Source organism: Lepidothrix coronata, unplaced genomic scaffold (assembly GCF_001604755.1).
Source record: "Lepidothrix coronata isolate B3197 unplaced genomic scaffold, Lepidothrix_coronata-1.0 Scaffold52, whole genome shotgun sequence".
In the NCBI taxonomy this organism is placed as follows: domain Eukaryota; kingdom Metazoa; phylum Chordata; class Aves; order Passeriformes; family Pipridae; genus Lepidothrix; species Lepidothrix coronata.
Genome location: NW_016690232.1, coordinates 3668596 through 3685028, shown reverse-complemented (window position 1 = coordinate 3685028; position 16433 = coordinate 3668596). Strand labels below are relative to the sequence as shown.

The 16433-nt window shown below is 55.6% G+C and overlaps 1 protein-coding gene across 8 annotated transcripts in view; it reads left to right on the top strand.

Moving 5' to 3' along the window:
- CACNA1E (calcium voltage-gated channel subunit alpha1 E) overlaps nt 1-15352 on the top strand; it is a 107829-nt gene extending 92477 nt beyond the window's left edge. For 4 of the 8 annotated variants that reach the window (XM_017815852.1, XM_017815855.1, XM_017815853.1 and 1 more), the window contains 10 exons: nt 5447-5543; nt 7307-7412; nt 8650-8757; nt 9297-9397; nt 9665-9771; nt 10402-10510; nt 11901-12029; nt 13433-13613; nt 13727-13917; nt 14813-15352. In XM_017815852.1, coding sequence (XP_017671341.1) covers nt 5447-5543; nt 7307-7412; nt 8650-8757; nt 9297-9397; nt 9665-9771; nt 10402-10510; nt 11901-12029; nt 13433-13613; nt 13727-13917; nt 14813-15352 — 1669 coding nt within the window. Of the gene's footprint in view, nt 1-1327; nt 1425-5446; nt 5544-7306; nt 7413-8649; nt 8758-9296; nt 9398-9664; nt 9772-10401; nt 10511-11900; nt 12030-13432; nt 13614-13726; nt 13918-14812 lie in introns of all 8 variants that reach the window. The other 4 variants (XM_017815859.1, XM_017815857.1, XM_017815860.1 and 1 more) reach the window with 2 other exon arrangements.
- The last annotated feature ends 1081 nt before the right edge of the window (nt 15353-16433 follow it).

Below are 16433 nucleotides of genomic sequence, written 5' to 3'. Positions count from 1 at the left end.
TGTCACAGTAAAAGCATATCTGGGCTGTTCTGTCTGAGCCATGTGCCCCTCTGATTTCTGAGCAAGCTGTGCTCTTTTGTCATAGTACGTAGCCAGTGGTTAGGGGACGTGCACAGGAGCTGGTGGTGCAGGGCCTGCCGGGGCAGCCCTGGCCTCCAGTGCTGGGTGAGGAACGGGTGAGTACATCCAAACGGGTCCCAGTGCCTGAGTGGGGCAGCACTTCTGCTTCCTGACACCGGGACCATCCCACGAAGGTCTCATGGGGGGAACACCCAACTCCAGGGGGGCTCAGGGATGGATTTTGTCCAGATGGTTGGGTTCTGGTTGGGTTCTCCATGCAATGGGGAGGGGATGGGAGACGAGCAAGGAGAAAACCAGAGGCGAAGGCACTGGGTAGGGCGGTAATGCTGTTCTTTGCCTCCTCACGTGGTTTCCCTCCAAGCTTGTCCAAGGATGCCTGGGAGGCTGCAGCACGCTGCACCTCAGCACTTCCACCCCACAGGGTCCTGCTTCCCAAAGGGCTCTGGTCTGGAGTAGAGTGGGAGGCTCAGCATCCAACGGCCCCTGCACCCTCTCCTGCCAGCTCTCTACCACAACTGCTTCCATATTTCAGCGGTGCAGGAGGATACAGGCCGTATCCTGCGACAACTGCACTGGGGAGATGTGCTTCTGTGGGCAAGAAGGGGTGTGTGCAGGGGAAGGTTTGCTTCTAATAATGTGTACCCTTGGCAGAGCATGGTCTGGTGGTCGGAGCACAGTACTGGACCGTGAGAGACCCAGGTGCTAGTGCCACAGCCACCAGCTGGTCACATTATCTCTCCCCATCTCAGGTTCCCCAGATATTGGAGTCAAGTGGCTCAGCTGCCAACTTCCCTGGGACCTTGTGAGGCCCAGAGAGTTGGCTGTGTGAGGGCAGGGTCTCTGCTGATGTGATGGGACACAACTCCATCGGAAGGGCTTGTGGTGGCGAGGACCCAGCCAAGCTGCAGGCTCATCCTGTCTAAAATCCCAGCCCTCTCCCACCAAGCACAGGGGTCAGGGGCACGATGAGGAAGGGTGATGGAGTGGTGTTCACCACCAGAACTGTCCTTCTCCAGGGTGAAGATGGGACAGTGTGAGGAGATATGAGCTGACTCTCATGGTGGAGTAGACAGTAGCTGATGCTCACAGCTTTCCCCTCTCTGGGTCTGACAGAGCCCGAAGGAGAAGAGCCGTGTGCTCCTGGGGGTCTTGCCCCACAGATGGCCCCAGCATCCCCCGGTTAAGCTCTCCATCCTCCCCTCCTCCCTCTCAGTGTCCTATTAACCCACCTGTGCTTCCTTTGCAGCGGCAGGATCTCGTATAAGGATATGTACAAATTAGTACGGGTGATCTCGCCTCCTCTGGGCCTAGGAGAGAACTGCCCCTACAGGGTGGCGTGCAAGGTTTGCCTCCCAGTCCTCCGCCACAACCTGGCCACGGGACGCACCATCCACCCCTCCTTCCCCCCCGCTCCACCGCCACCGCGCCTCCCCAGGGACCCCTGACGTTGCTTTCCTTCGAGTTTAAAGAGGTCCACTGCCTCCCAGAGCCAGCAGCTGTTCCCCTCGAGGGGAGGCATGAGCGGGGCCGGGGGGGCTCAGAGCCTCCTGGGGTGGGTTTTGACAATTTGCGTCCCCCAGCCAGCCCCCCACCCCAGTTCCACCAGCGCAGAGAGCCCCGAAGGGTGCCAGGCCAAACGCCACCATCCCTGCTCAGCTTCTCAAAGTACCTCACGTGGGACACGGAGTTTTTTGCGGGGCTTAGATGTGGTTTGCTCCTGGGGAGGGAAGCGGGGGAGCGAAGGCTGGAGGATGTTGGGGACTTCGCTGTTGTTTTGGGGAGTGAGGGCTGGGGGGAGGATGGGGAGGCCAGGGTGACCCCTCTCCCTGGGGGATGCTGTGCTGTACCCAACAGACCCTTTCTCAAGTGTGGCACTTTGGAAGACAACCAACCATGTGTCTGGGGAGCAGGGCTTTTGCTAGTCTTGCCCACAGGTTGCTGGATCTGCCTGGGAGGTGGTGACACCAGGGCACATCTCTGGAGCTCAACAGCTCCTCTCCCTTATCTTGAGCCAAGCTCCCAGCTGCTGGCCATGAGTCCACGGCAGTGATTTGGTCTCCATGTGTCTCACTGACCTGCACCTTTTTTTTTTTAATTTTACTTTGGGATGGTAGCTGAGCAAAATCCTGTACCTGCCACTTTCCCTGAAGTGCCATGACCTATGCCATGGCATGAAAGAATGAATCGTAGAACTTGCTCTTCCTTCTGCATCCCTCATAGCATCTGAGATGTGCGAGGGAAGCTCAGATGCCTCTGGCCTTTGATCTTGGCTCTGCAGAAGAAGAGGATTCCTTGGTGCAGCATAGTGTAGTTGCCACATCCTTCTCGAAACATCAGAAAAGCTTCTTTCACTCAGCATCCTTGGAACAGGTCTGTCACCCTCAACATCTGGATGTGGGGATGATGCACCACCAAAGAGGCAAAGCAGAGCAAGCAAGACAAGGCCTGGATGCTCAGTCATTAGAAAGAGGTATTTAGGGACAGAAAATTTCTTGCAAGAATCTCAGATGGCTCATCTGCTCCAGGAAGAGCTCCTTGAAGTCTTTCCACTCTTGTCTGTTGCATCCCTGGCAAAGGATGGCACCTTTGCTGAGGACACTTGCCCAGGTCCCTGCAGACAGAAGACACCTTTGGGAGGAGTTGTTAGTCTTTCTCGTTATCAACAGGGCTCCACTGGCAGACACTGCTCTCCTAAGCTGGATCACCTGGTGCTTAAAGGGGTGCCTGTAATGCTTCCTAGGAAGAGGGAGCTCTGGAGCAATCTGGGATTTCTGCTGACTGTGGATGGGCAGAGCAGTGCAGGTGGATGAACTCAAGGTGAGGTGGAAGCCAAGGGTACTGAGAACAGCTTCTGTTGTCATGTGAGGGAGACCATCCCCATCTCTTCCTTGTGTTACCTTGGTCTTCTCCTCACTGTGCTTGAAGTATTTCAAGGACACAAGAGCTTTTCAGGGATTCTGACTGCCCTGGAACAATTCCCAAAAGGCAGCTGATGAAAGAAAACCCACGTGGTTGTTGCATTTTGTCAGATCCCAGAATGCCAACCCAATTTGCACTCCTTTCAGTTCAGTGAGCCTGCCCTGCCTGCTGGGAGAATGCTCCACAGATGATGTCCCTGTGGACATCACCTATTCCTGAATCTACTCTCACATCCCTTGCTTTTCCTAACAGCCTGCTATGGCACAGTACTTATTTCCTAACCACAGGAGGAGAGAGGTCCCCCGGATTTCCTCCTCTGTCACTCACAGGGTTCTCTGAGGACCAGGATTAAGCCATTAGTCCCTGCTGGTTTTACAGGCCACCTTGTGCTGTAGCCATGGGTCACATCTCCATCCAGACGTGGGTAGATGGGTCAGCTCTCGCATCGAGGATGTTCCTGTGCTTGGATCAGCTGTTTGGAGCCTTCCTGTTCAGATGGATGTCATTCCATGTGCCTGCCAGTGCTTCACTCCATGAGGAAGTAGTTTCTGGGCACAGCTGTGCTGCTCAGAAACCTTTAAGGTCTCTGCTGTGAGGAGCAGCAAAGTGCAGTTCTCGTGCAGTCCTTCTTGGTCACCGATGCAAAACTGCTGTCAAAGGAATCTATTCCTCCTTCGTTGTGCAGAGAACCTCAGTATGAAAGACAGTGCCTGTCATGTGCTGGGTACCCTAAAATCCCCCCTACCAGGAAGGGTGGGTGGAAGATCACCGTCTTGCTTCCTTTTAGCACTAAATTAATGCACGAAAATTTCCAAGTCATCTCATCTTCAGACACCTTGAGTCAGTGCATATCCAGCTCTGCCAAGGCGCTGCTTACAGACTCCTGGATCTGGATATTTCCTCTTGATCATCCCACTTAATGTTCTGCAGTGTTGTTATCAATCCTCTTTTCCACCCACTTAGGTATGTTAGGTCTCAAAGAGGATGGTCCAGCCTGTTCTATGCCTGTACCTCAAACAGCTCCTGTTGAGGGACATCACCATCTCTGCTTCACATTTGAACTGTCAGAACTTATCTTGGTGGGGCCTCTTTGGCCAGGAGTCTGCTTCCAGACCAGAGGTACTCCCTGAGAAGAGGAGATATCTTCTCCCTCTTCCACAGTGCTCTGAGCACGTTCTAGGGAAGAAGCAAAGATCCTGTGGAGGTGCTTAATTTTTCAACAGTGCCCTCTCTCCCAGGCCACCCTGGCTGAGATGTGATCCTCTCCAGCAGCATCCTCTCAGCCCACCTGGAAGGGTTCATGCCTTTGTCACTGTGAGGTTGCCCCTGCCCATTAAACATCCTGAACCTTGCAGTGCAGGACAGAAGCCTGGCACAAGGGGAAGAAGAGGCGGCCGAGCCCAGGATCCCTGGGAAATGTGAATGTGCAGAGAGAGGGAGACACAGCCCAAATATCTCAGCCTGGCAGAGGGCTCAAGGCATCACCAGGTGGCCTGTTGTTAGTAGCATTCCTCACTGCAGCAGTCCTAGGCAGGTCCTCATGGAGCAGAGGAGCACGAGGTGGGGGCCTGCCATACCTGCCTCCCTTGGGAAACCCAAACGAACCCCAATGTTGGAAGACCCAAACAGCTGCCTCTGCTGAGACTCTTTAAACTCCAACCTGGTGGAACTTGCAGCCGCATGTGGGAGAGAGCCAGGGCGGGAGCATGGCATGTACAACTTTTCCTCCCGGTTTTGTTTTTTCAGCCGATTTCAGCATGCCTTTTGCACTGGTGCATGGTGGGAAAGTGGTCCATCCGCAGAGCCAGACGGAAGCAACTGGGCATCTTCCTTTGACAAGTGACCCTGGCCCACTGCCTTCTATGCAAGATGCTGCCTCCCAATTGCATAGACCCCACGAGCTGGGGATACACAGCCTTCCGGCTATGGGTTAGGTGGCCACGCAAAGCAATACCCAGCCCCCCCCCCCGGGAGGGAAGACGCTACGGAGGCCACAGAGCACTGCGGTGCAAACCACCGAGACCTCAAATAACCCATGGCTCGAGTGCCGTGTATCTGATTTATACCACTCGCACACAGCCCTGGAACCTGTGGGACAAGGTGGGGGCTGCTGGAGGGCTTTAGGAAAGGGTTTGAGACCAGAGGAGGAGCCCCAGCATGGTAGAGAGACAGGCACTTGAGGCCAGCAGCAGAGAGGAGAGGGGTGAGTTGCTTTCTGCCAGCATTCCTGGGTCTGTGTGAGCAGTGCTATAAATCCACATCAGGACAGTCTCTCATGTATGATTTGCCTTGATTAACGGGTTTCCTGTTCTTTTCCTGTTTGTCCGTTTGTTTTTTTTCTCTCCTGTTTTCCTGTACTATTTTTCGTTTGTACGTTTTTCTGCTCTCTGGGAATGCCTCCTCTCTCTCTGCATCTCCCTCCCTCCCCTTCCCCCTCCATGAGCAGTGGCCGAATCCATTACACTGAGATGTATGAAATGCTGACTCTTATGTCACCACCGCTAGGCCTCGGCAAGAGATGTCCTTCCAAAGTGGCCTATAAGGTAGATCAACCCTTCCTTCTACGGGGGTCAGAGCTGAGCAGGAGCTGGGGCTCAAGGGACCTGCGGGAGGTGGGACTGGGGGAGCTGGGGAGGCACTGGGGAGTCCAACATGTGTTTAGCTTGCCCCTGGGGAGCCTGGTGTGCTCAGAAGAGCCCTGGCCACGATGGCTGCTCTCCACTGCCCACGCACGTGGCACTGCCGTGGTCACTCAGAGCCCCGGGGATGGAAGACCCCAGCGGAAGAGGAGGGGCAGGATGAGCAGTAGTGTGGAAGTGGGAGGGTTGCAGGGGATGAGGTGAGGAGCAGCCCTGTAGTACAGTTAGGAGAGTGAGATGTCCTTAGGAGCTCGCTGAACTGAGCTCATCCCCGGGGTTTGGAACCACCCTCATCCCAGCCAGCTCAGAAAGCCCGTGGAGATGGGAGGCAAGTGGGCAGCAAGGACAAACCCCATAGAAGCAGCTCTGCTGTGTGAGAGGAGCCAGGTGCACTGGCACGGGCTATCCCAAGGATGGCTTGTGCAAGGCAAAGCCAGGTGCCTTCCAAAGGTGCCTCTGAGTTTTCCCCCCTGGGGTGGTGGCTCTCAGTCAGCTCCTGGCACCGGCACAGCGTGTTCCCAGCTGTGCAGGCATGGAGCAGGAGCACAGGAAGCCCTGAAGGACGTGGGATGGGAGCTGCATGGCTTTGCTGAGGGCATCATCTGCCAGGACAAGACCAAGAGCTTTGGAGTGATTTGTTGTCCAGGTGTGGAGCAAATGGAAGCTTTTATTGGCCATGGGCTGCTGCCCACAGCCCTTTCAGCAGTGTTCAGGGCTAGTGCAAGGGGATTCCTGCACAATTCCAAACACGCTTCCACCCTCTCCAGCTCTCATTTGTTTGTTCACACAAGCATACATCCACCATCACAGTTTTCCAGGAGAAAAAGGGAGGCTTGAAGACAGGGAAAGGACATGAGAATCCATGCGAAAAAGAAAAGAAATGGGCAGGGAAGGGATGACCCAAGGTATTCACAAAGCAAAATATACTCTCGGGAAAGTGGATCTGGTCACTTCGGTTTGCACCCCGCCTGCCCAGGGTGGGGAAGGAGCATGGCGTGTCTAACCTGCCTTGGTTGCCCTTTTCTCTTTCCTTCTGCACTTTTTCTACCCTCCCTTGCCTTCCCTTCCCCACCCCTGGATAATTTGGACCCCCTGCATGTGCTGGCAAACTTCATCTCTGAAAGACGCAAAAAGGGAGCGCCAGGATGTAGCATGCTAGAGGAATCCAGCCGATCTGAAGTCCCTGAAGGTTAGGGACCCTCCTCTCCCCTGCCCCAGGTGGGAAGGGTTGAGAGTTGGAAAGCCAAACCACCTGGGAACGGAAACCTGAGCCCCCTCTCCCCTTCCCGCACATCCCACATGCCTGCATCCCTGATGGATCAGGTGTGTCTTCCCAAAAGTGCCGGGAGGTGCTGTGGCAGCCCCGGTGCCATGGGGAGGGGGGCTCAGGGGCCATTCCTGGGGTGCAGGAGGAGCCCTGGAAGGCAGTGAGCCGGTGTCCTGGGGTGGAAGGAGCCGGGGGTGTGGGTGGGTGGGTTGGCGGGGTGATCCTTGCCCTTCTTTTTTGGCTGTGCTGTTTTGACACTCTTTGTTGCTTTTTATTTTTTTTTTTAATTTTTATTTTTTTTTTCCCTTTTGTTTAATGTTTAATTTCTTTTCCTCCAGCCTGGTCGATGTGTTTTTCGATATTGTTTTCCGTCCGCTGTTTTCTTCTCTCTCTTGCGCAGAGACTGGTGCTGATGAACATGCCCGTGGCCGAGGACATGACGGTCCATTTCACCTCCACCTTGATGGCGCTGATACGCACGGCCTTGGACATCAAAATTGCCAAAGGTAACGTCGGTGGCAGAGAGAGGGGACAGAGCCAGGAGGGCTGCAGGGTGACTGTCGTCCTGTCACAGTGGTTTGTGTTGGAAGGACCCTTAAAGGTCATCTTGTTCCAACTCCTGATACCTTCCACTAGACCAGTTGCTCCAAGCCTCATCCAACCTGGCCTTGAGCACTTCCAGGGATGGGGCATCCACAGCTTCTCTGGGCGACCTGGCATATGGATGACAGCAATTACCTTGAACGGGCAAATTTTTGCCACTATCTCTAAAAAAATGTATTTCTTTAGGGAAGAGGTGGCCAGTTTTTCGCTTGAAGCTGTTTCTAGAGGGTAAAACCAGCTTGATGTCCACTGTGTAATAGAGGAGATAGAGAATTCCCCTTCCTCCCCATGTGCAAAACAAAACCAAGGGGGGGTAAAATGTCCTTGGCTTCCGAAGGCTGTGGGGAAAGAAATCTCTCTCTCAGGGAAGATAAAACGTTCAGAGCAGGAAAACCTTCTTTGTTGTTGTTACTGGAAAGGCTGTGATTCATCAGATCAAAAACTTCCTGCAGAAACATGGCATTTTCAATAACACATCTCCTGGGAACAGCTCAGCTATTGGAAGAAAACCCAACCCAGGGCAAGATATCAGCCAAAGCCCAGTCCTCAGACAACTCCTTGAATGTTGAAATGATGGGTTCAAGCCCCTTGAGATAAAGCAGAGGTTTGAACCTTAGTCTCCTGCATCTCACTCGAGTTGCCCTGGGCTTGAGTATCTCTGGTTGATCCGTGTTGACAGCTCCTGATGAGCTTGGGTCTTCCTAAGCTCAGCAACCCCCTTCACCACTGGCCAGAGAGCTCTGCTCTCCATGCACAGCCTCACTAAGCATTTAAAGATTTACCAAGTGGAGCTGCTCTTTCACCAGCACATGATCCACTCACCAGGAAAGTGGGGCAGCAGCAGGTGTGTGTGGGCAGGAGTAGGATTGGAGCTGCAGAGACGGACCCAAGGCAAGCTTGAAGGTGGCAGCTTTGAGTGGGAGGGCAGGGGATGGGGAGATGGAGGCACATATGGAAGGGATTGTTGAAAGTTTCCCTGTGAGAGCAGGAGACCAGGCTTGCTGATGCAAGATGGCCCTCCCAGCCCAGAGAGCTGGTTGCTGCTTGTGAGCCTCCCTTCAGGCTGGGAGAGGGGGGATTAGTTGGACCCTGGTGCCACGTCTTGATGTGTGTGGGCCATTTTCCCCCCTGTTGTTCTAGGTGGTGCAGATTGGCAGCAGTTGGACTCTGAGCTTCAAAAGGAGATCCTGACCATTTGGCCTCACCTGTCCCAGAAGATGCTTGACCTGTTGGTACCCATGCCAAAAAGTGAGTCTCTGCGGGGGCTGTCATTGTTTTCAAATTCCCGTCATCCTCACAGCAACTTCTTCCCAAAGGGAGGTGGGGACTGTTCAGACCCATCCCCAGCTAGGGGAGAAGTAGAGAAAGGGTTCGTTGCTACAGGCTGGCTTCTCCCTTGATCTGCTTGGCTGCTTGGGAACTCTCTTGAAAAATCACCCAGTTTGCAGGGATCTACTCCTGCCAAACCCAGAGTGTCCTGTAAATCATCTCTGGAGCATATCAGGGAGGGAGGATGCGCATCACTTGTGCTGTTACGTCTGATGACGTGATGAGGGTGTGTGCCTTGGTGGCTTAGGGTGATGATTTCAAGCCATCTGCATTCATTTTATCTCTATGAGGAGTGTCTGGGTGTTCAGCGCTCTCTCTTTTGGAGCAGCGAGCAGAGTCTGAGGGTCACCAGGGTATCCCACAGCAGGGCTCTTCCGGAGGTCCATGCTGATGCCTTCAAACCTGCTGTTTCTGTTACAACACAAGCATTCCCACTTTGTTCCCTGTTATGCTCTCAGCCTCTGACCTGACTGTTGGGAAAATATATGCAGCCATGATGATCATGGATTACTACAAGCAGAGCAAAGCGAAGAAGCAGCGGCAGCAGCTGGAGGAGCAGGTGAGGCTCAGTGAGGGCATGAGGTGGGCAGATCCCTCTTGCTGCTTCCCACCACCTCCCAACCAAGCTGCGTGGGATGCAGCTGGGGGATGAAGATGGTGGTACAGGTTGGGGTTTGGCGACTACAGGGCACGTGTATGTGCCTTGGTATCCTCGGTCCCTCACAGCATGATGTCCCCTTCCCAAGTGGTGGGAGCTTGGTTGGTGAAGTGCTGGATGTCCATTTACATTTCCCGCAGGCTCAGTCTCTTCCTCTCTTCAATACAGAAAAATGCCCCCATGTTCCAGCGCATGGAGCCATCCTCCTTGCCACAGGAAATCATCTCCAACGCAAAGGCTCTGCCGTACCTCCAGCAGGACACCCTCTCGGGCCTGTAAGTATTGCCCTGAGAAGAGAGGTAGTCCTGGCTCTTTTCTGTTCCTGCAGCGCTTGTTTTGTTCTTGGAGCTGGCACTGGGATGCACAGAGGGTTAAATTGCTGCTGGGAGCAGGGAAAACCCAGTCCTGGGCACAAAGCTTTTGCAGGATTCCAGGTAGACAGTGTGCCTCAGCATCACCAACAGCAGCAGAGGTGGCAAAGAGGGATGGCCGAGGGTCTGCATGGACGTTCTTGCTGCAGGACCATCCCAGCACCAAGTGCCAGCACTTCTACCTAGGAGGGTCTGGGATGGACCTAAACCCTGGGAGCAGTTGAGCAGTGGGTCCCTGGATGGTGCAGGGTCAGTGGGGCATCCCAGCACCCAGGCTGGTGGGAATGAGATGATGGGAATTGCTGGCACTGAGCTTGGTATGTCCCCACTGCTGCTGGGGGACCCGAGGCACTGGTGTCCTCTCCTGCCTTGGCACCACTCCAGCCCTCCACAGAACGTGATGTTTGTCCTGGGGGTCTTGACGGCCTGGGTGGCAAGCATGGGGGCTCCCCAGCTCTGAGCCACTGGAGGGGCGATGCCCAGCGATGGCAGCACCTGGCTTGTGGCCTCCCTGAAGCTGGGCTGTCTTTGCAGGAGCAGCCGAAGTGGTTTCCCCTCGCTGAGCCCGCTCTCACCACAGGAGATCTTCCAGCTGGCCTGCATGGATCCAGCCCAAGAGCAGTTCCAGGAGCACGAGTCTCTGGTAAAGTCACCCACTGCCTGACGGGCGCTCACCTGCAGTCCCGGCGCGGATACTGGTGGGCACGGGGAGGTGTGGGGAATGGGCACGGCACAGGGAAGGCAGCTGCTGGGTCATACACAGATCCAAAGCACGGGATAAATGTCCCCAGGTGTGCTCTGCCCCTCGCCTCTGGCACTGGGGACACAGCCATCCCTGGACCGGCCCTGGCCAGCGGGGTCAGGCAGCAGCAAGTGCTTTTGGGGCAAGAGCTGTGACCATAGTCCGATGTCCTGCAGTAAAATGTCCTTCTCTTCACAGGCTGCTCTTTTTTCCACTGAGCGCTCATTTCAGTGGGTTACCCCATGCTGAGTGATGGTATCTGATGTTTTCGGGTTCATGTTCATTTTGTTGTCAGTGCTGGTGTCCCCAGTCCCAAACCAAGCTGTCAGACTGTTTCCAAGGGGAGCACACCCCTCTGGCCCCACACACATGCCGGCCTGTCTGTCTGTGTGTGTATATATATACATATCTATATATATCTCTCCATGTCTGTGTGTGCCCTCGTGCACCACCCGACGCTGTCGGATGCAGTGTTGTACCACTGTGCATCTCCAGCCCAGTCCGTGTCCCTGGGGTCTGTAGCACTCTGTGTGAGCTGTGTACCCCTGCCCCAGCCACCCCCACCACATGGGAAAGTGGCAGATGAGACTCTCCCCCTCCCCATTAAGTCACCTAATAGCAGATCTCTCCAGAGTTACTGCCTGCCCGTCTCCTTATCCTGTACAAAGGCTCCTCTCAGCTGGGAATAAAGCAGTGTGCTGTAGGCAGCATGTGTTCTTTTAATGAGGATGTGTCCAGGAAGCCTTTAAAGCATGGTCAGAGAGAAAATCCCATAAATTTGTCCCCTCGTGGCAAAAGAAGGAGTTCAAGTGTGGGAAGTCATCACCAGATCCAGGGTTACCACTGTCACTGAAAGAGGTACAAGTTGAACTGGCCATCAGGCAAGCCTGAAGCACCACATCAAGGCTCACCTGCAATGGATTGTGAACTGGAGATTATTTTTTGATGGCAACATGGTGAATTATAAAGTCTTAGACTCTGTTTTTCATAGAATCATAGGATAGTTCAGGTTGGAAGGGACTTTTAAAGCTCACCTAGTTCCAACCCCCCTGCAAGTTCAACTTGCTCAGGTTGCTCAGAGCCCTGTCCAACCTGCCTTTGAGTGTTTCCAGGGACGAGGCATCCACACCTTTCTGGACAACCTGTGCTGGTGTCTCACCACCCATTTTTGTCCCACTTAAATTCTCCCCCTGGTTGAGCAAGCAGGGCTGTCCCCTGCCAACAGGGCAGAAGCAGCGCACTGCCCTGCTCCAACCCCATCCCAAGAGCTTGGCTGTGTGTTTGTTTCCAGGAGCCAGAGGTTAGGGAGTTTCAAAGAGTGCAGCCCTCTAACCGTGGCAGCTACCTTCCCGTGGACACTCAGGACCACGCTGTCTCTGGGAGGGCCTCCTCCATGCCTCGTCTCACTGTGGATCCCCAGGTAAAACCAAACAAAGCCCCCAGGGGTGCTGGGTCCATTCAAAGCCTGCCAGGTAACACTGGGGCTTCTCTCTGTGCTGAGCCCCGTGGCTTCCCCACACCCCGATACTGGAGCATCTCCCCTCTCTGGGGTGCTGCACAAGTAGGAGAGCTGCTGTTCCCCTACATGGGGGACACTGGCAGCAGAGAGCAGCCTGGGGAATCGATCTCCTGGCTCATGGGGGGAGGTCCATGGTGGAGCAGGACCGTGCCGAGAGGGTCTCCTCACAGTGGGACACCTCTCCTTTCCTCCGGTTCCGGGCACTTCAGATGGTCTCACAGGTGATGAAATGCATTTTCCGTCCTTTCCCATTGTCCCAACACATGTTCTTCTCTGTCTGTCCAGAGGAACTCGGGCCACATCTCACCTCCTCATTTGTCTGCCCGGTTTCTCTGTTGTTATGTCTTGTGCTCAGCCTCCACCAAGAAACTGATGCTTTTAGGGGGTTTGGTGTTGCTGTGAAATCTCTGGGTCTGCTTTCTCCCAGAGGTGCTGGTGCAGGCACCGGGTCCTGGTGTTGGTGGCAGTGTGACACATTTTGGCACTTTGGGGTGGTGTGACGGGGAAGCCTCATGGGCTTTCTTGACCATTCAGCAGCGGAGGAGATGATTAGAAGGAGGGGATGGGAGCAAAAAAGGTGAGAGGAAAGGAGATGAGATGAAGAATGGCCTGAGGCTGCAGAGGCAAAGACCTGCTAGAATAAAGCAAAGGAAATATGGAAGGGGGTGATGTTTCCTCCGTGATGGTGAGAACACAAGCTAGAAGGAGAGGATAGAGAAAGAAAAGGAAAGGGAAGATAAAACAACAGCATCAGTGGGGAGAGAGGGAATGAGTGCAGGGGAAAAGGGATGAGGATGTGGGAATAAAGGAAGAGTAGGGAGAAGTCTGGAAAATTGGTGGCACTGGACAATCTCCTCTCTGTCAATGATTTCTTCAATGTTTGCTCCATTTGACCCTGTTTTTCAGGCGGGGAGGGATGCTGAGACAGCCTTGGGGAAAATGGTCTGGTACCCTCCATGTCACCATGGCTGGGGGAGATGCTGCTGACCACCTTCCCCCCCCAGCACTCAGCACCTTGGCTCGAATTGGGGCAGCCGGCTTGGCTTGTGCAGAACGGGTCCAGCCGGCTGGGGAAGGGGAGCCCACGAGCACCAAGGCTGAACGCCACTTTCCTGCCACCCCTGATTTGTGCAGAGATCATATGGAGGGGCTGTGCTCAGGCTGGCTGCTCCCCACCCTAAATCTCCCCATCCTGCAGGGCTGGTGATTCCAGTGATGGGGGTGAACTGGTAATTCTTGGCCGCCGTGGTCCCCAGCCCTGCCTGGTGCTAATCCCCTCCCCGGCTGGCCGGGGTTGCTTGCAGGTGGTGACAGACACCAGCTCGATGCGGCGATCGTTTTCCACCATCCGGGACAAGCGCCCCAACAGCTCCTGGCTGGATGAGTTCTCCATGGAGCGCAGCAGCGAGAACACCTACAAGTCCCGCCGGCGCAGCTACCACTCCTCGCTCCAGCTGTCCGCCCGGCGCCTCAACGCTGACTCGGGTGAGCAAGGGCAGGTGGCCCCATTCCACACCAGATCCCCAAAAAAACCTCCAGCGTGAGCGTTCCCTGCTCCTGCAAAGGGGATGGTGTGGACTGATGTGGATGTCCCGCAGGCCACCGGTCCGAGGGGCACCGCTCGGGCAGGGAGCGGGGCCGATCCAAAGAGCGCAAGCACTTGCTGTCCCCCGACATCTCCCGCTGCAACTCCGAGGAGAGGAGTCCCCAGGCACAGGACGAGTCGCCAGAGCGGCGGCGCGAGTCCCGGTCACCCAGCGAGGGCAGGTCACAGACGCCCAGCAGGCAGGTGAGTGACAAAACCCATCCCTAAGCACAAAGGGAAGCATAAAAAAAGCTCCTAGCCAAAACTGGGAAGACAAGCCCCTCACTGTGGGAGCTCTGCACTGTCTCTCCTCCTTGTGGTGGCATCTCCGTGTCCCCTGAGAGCTGAGCAGGTTGGGGCTGCTCGGGCACCCTGCAGAGCATTTGGGAAGAGGGGTGGATCTCACACTGGTCCTCTCACTGCTATGGCATCTGCTCCCTGCCAAGGTCAAGGTGTCCCAGCTACACAAGCCTGGAGCTGCCAGTGCTTGAGTCAGCTTGAAGCCCACGGAGATGCAGCAGCTGGCGAGCCATTAGCTCTTCCTGCAGTGGGTCTGTGGGTGCTTTTTGCTTTTGACCACCAAGAGCATAGAATCATAGAATATCCTGAGTTGGAAGGGACCCACAAGGATCATTGAGTCCAACTCCTGGCCATGGAGTCCCACCATGTGCTGAGAGCATTGTCCAAATGCTCCTTGAGCTCTGTCAGGCTTGGTGCTGTGAGCACTTCCTTGGGGAGCCTATTCCAGTGTCCAGCCACCTTCCTGGGGAAGAACCATTTCCTAATACCCAACCTAAATCTCCCCTGACACACCTTAATGCTGTTCCTTCCGATCCTGTCTCTGGTCAGAGATTGGTGCCTGCCCCTTGTGAGGAAGCTGCAGACCCCGATGAGGTTTGCCCTCAGCAGGCATCATCCTCATCCCTGGAGCAGATCCCGAGGCAGGGATGGGGCAGGCAAAGGCACAGCGGGGCCCCCATCCGAGAGGGAGGATTCTACGGGAAGCCCAGGCTCGGGCGGGGAGGGGGAAATGTGTGCACGGTGCTCCCTGTTGCCTCTGTATCCTCTGTATTCCCCGGCGCGTCTCGGTGCGTTGCAGGGAATGGGCTCCCTGAGCGAAAGCTCCATCCCCTCCATCTCGGACACCAGCACCCCCCGGCGAGGCCGCCGCCAGCTCCCGCCGGTGCCCCCCAAACCGCGTCCCCTCCTGTCCTACGCCTCCATGCTCCGGCACGCCGGGGACGCCTCGCCGCCCGCCGAGGAGAGCGAGGGGGGCTCCCCGCTCCTCTCCTCCGCCCTGGATCCCAACACCGCCGGCCTGACCGAGTCTTCCAGCTCCCCGGCGGGGAAGCAGAGCCGGCAGTCCACCCCGCAGCGCTACATCTCGGAGCCCTACCTGGCCCTGCACGACGACTCGCACGCCTCAGACTGCGGTGAGGAGGAGACGCTCACCTTCGAGGCGGCCGTCGCCACCAGCCTCGGCCGCTCCAACACCATCGGCTCGGCGCCGCCGCTGCGGCACAGCTGGCAGATGCCCAACGGGCACTACCGGCGGCGGAGGCGAGGGGCAGGGCAGGGCGTGATGTGCGGGGCCAGCATCGACGTGCTCAGCGACACCGAGGAAGACGACAAGTGCTAGAAGCTGCCCCCGCCGCACCCCATCTCGGCTGCCCTAACCCCTCCCCCGTTGCCCCCCGACCAGCCCCGCCGCCCTCGCCCCCCCACCCCCCCCCTCCAATGCATGCTCTTTGCCACGCCTGGGAATGAAACTTAAACCGAAACCAAATGCAGGGGGAAAAAAAAAAAAAAAAAGGAGAAAATCAAAACCGACCGGAACGGAGGGGGGGGATAAAAAAGAAAAAAAAAAAGGAGAAAAAAGAAAAAAAAGTCTTTGTGCAAAAAAAAAATTAAAATCTGTCGAGTTTCATTTATTACTATCACTTTTTTTTCTGCACAGAGAAGCATTTAATGGGCGGTGGAGTGGCCCGGCCGGGTGTGCGCGCTGGGGGGCAAGGGGGAGCCCCCCCAGCCGCAGCCCAGCTCCCTGCCCCGAGTGGGACCCCCGGGAAGGCTCATCCTGATGGTTTTCTGCTCCCCAAGGCCAGAGAGCCCCAGCAAGGGGGTACCAGGGGCCCCCTTTGCTCTATTGCTTGGGCTTGTGCTGCTGTGGCTTTGAATTACCCTCCCTGGGGGTCTCAGCCTGCCGGGAAAAGGGGCAAGGTGTGATGGTGAGGTGCAGGGGATAAGAGTGCACCAGACAGACCAGAGCAACTCTGTCTGCCAGTGGGGGCAAAACTGAAGCCAACTGGTTTGTACTGGGGCAGGGGGGCTCAGTGCTGCCGAATGTTTACTGTCTCCCACCGACATATATTTATTTATATACAGAGAACTCTAGGTGTGCCTCTGTGTGTATATACGGGTGGGTGTGTGTGTATATATATTTATATGCTGTATATATAAAGATATACACATACATGGATTTGTTTAAGTCACCTGACAATGCTGGGGAGCCCCTTGGGGCTTTTGCTGCCTGCACCCCCTTTGGTGGGGGCAGGACCAAGCCTCCCCAGGGGGCTGCTGTGCACCCATCTCTGTAGCAGAGCACTGGGAATGTCACCCTGCTCCTGGCACTTCCAGTGGTGGGAATTGCATTTTCTCCATTAGAGATGGCTGTGGCAAAGGGTCCTTGGGCAGCTCAGCTGCTGGCAGTGCCTGCAGGA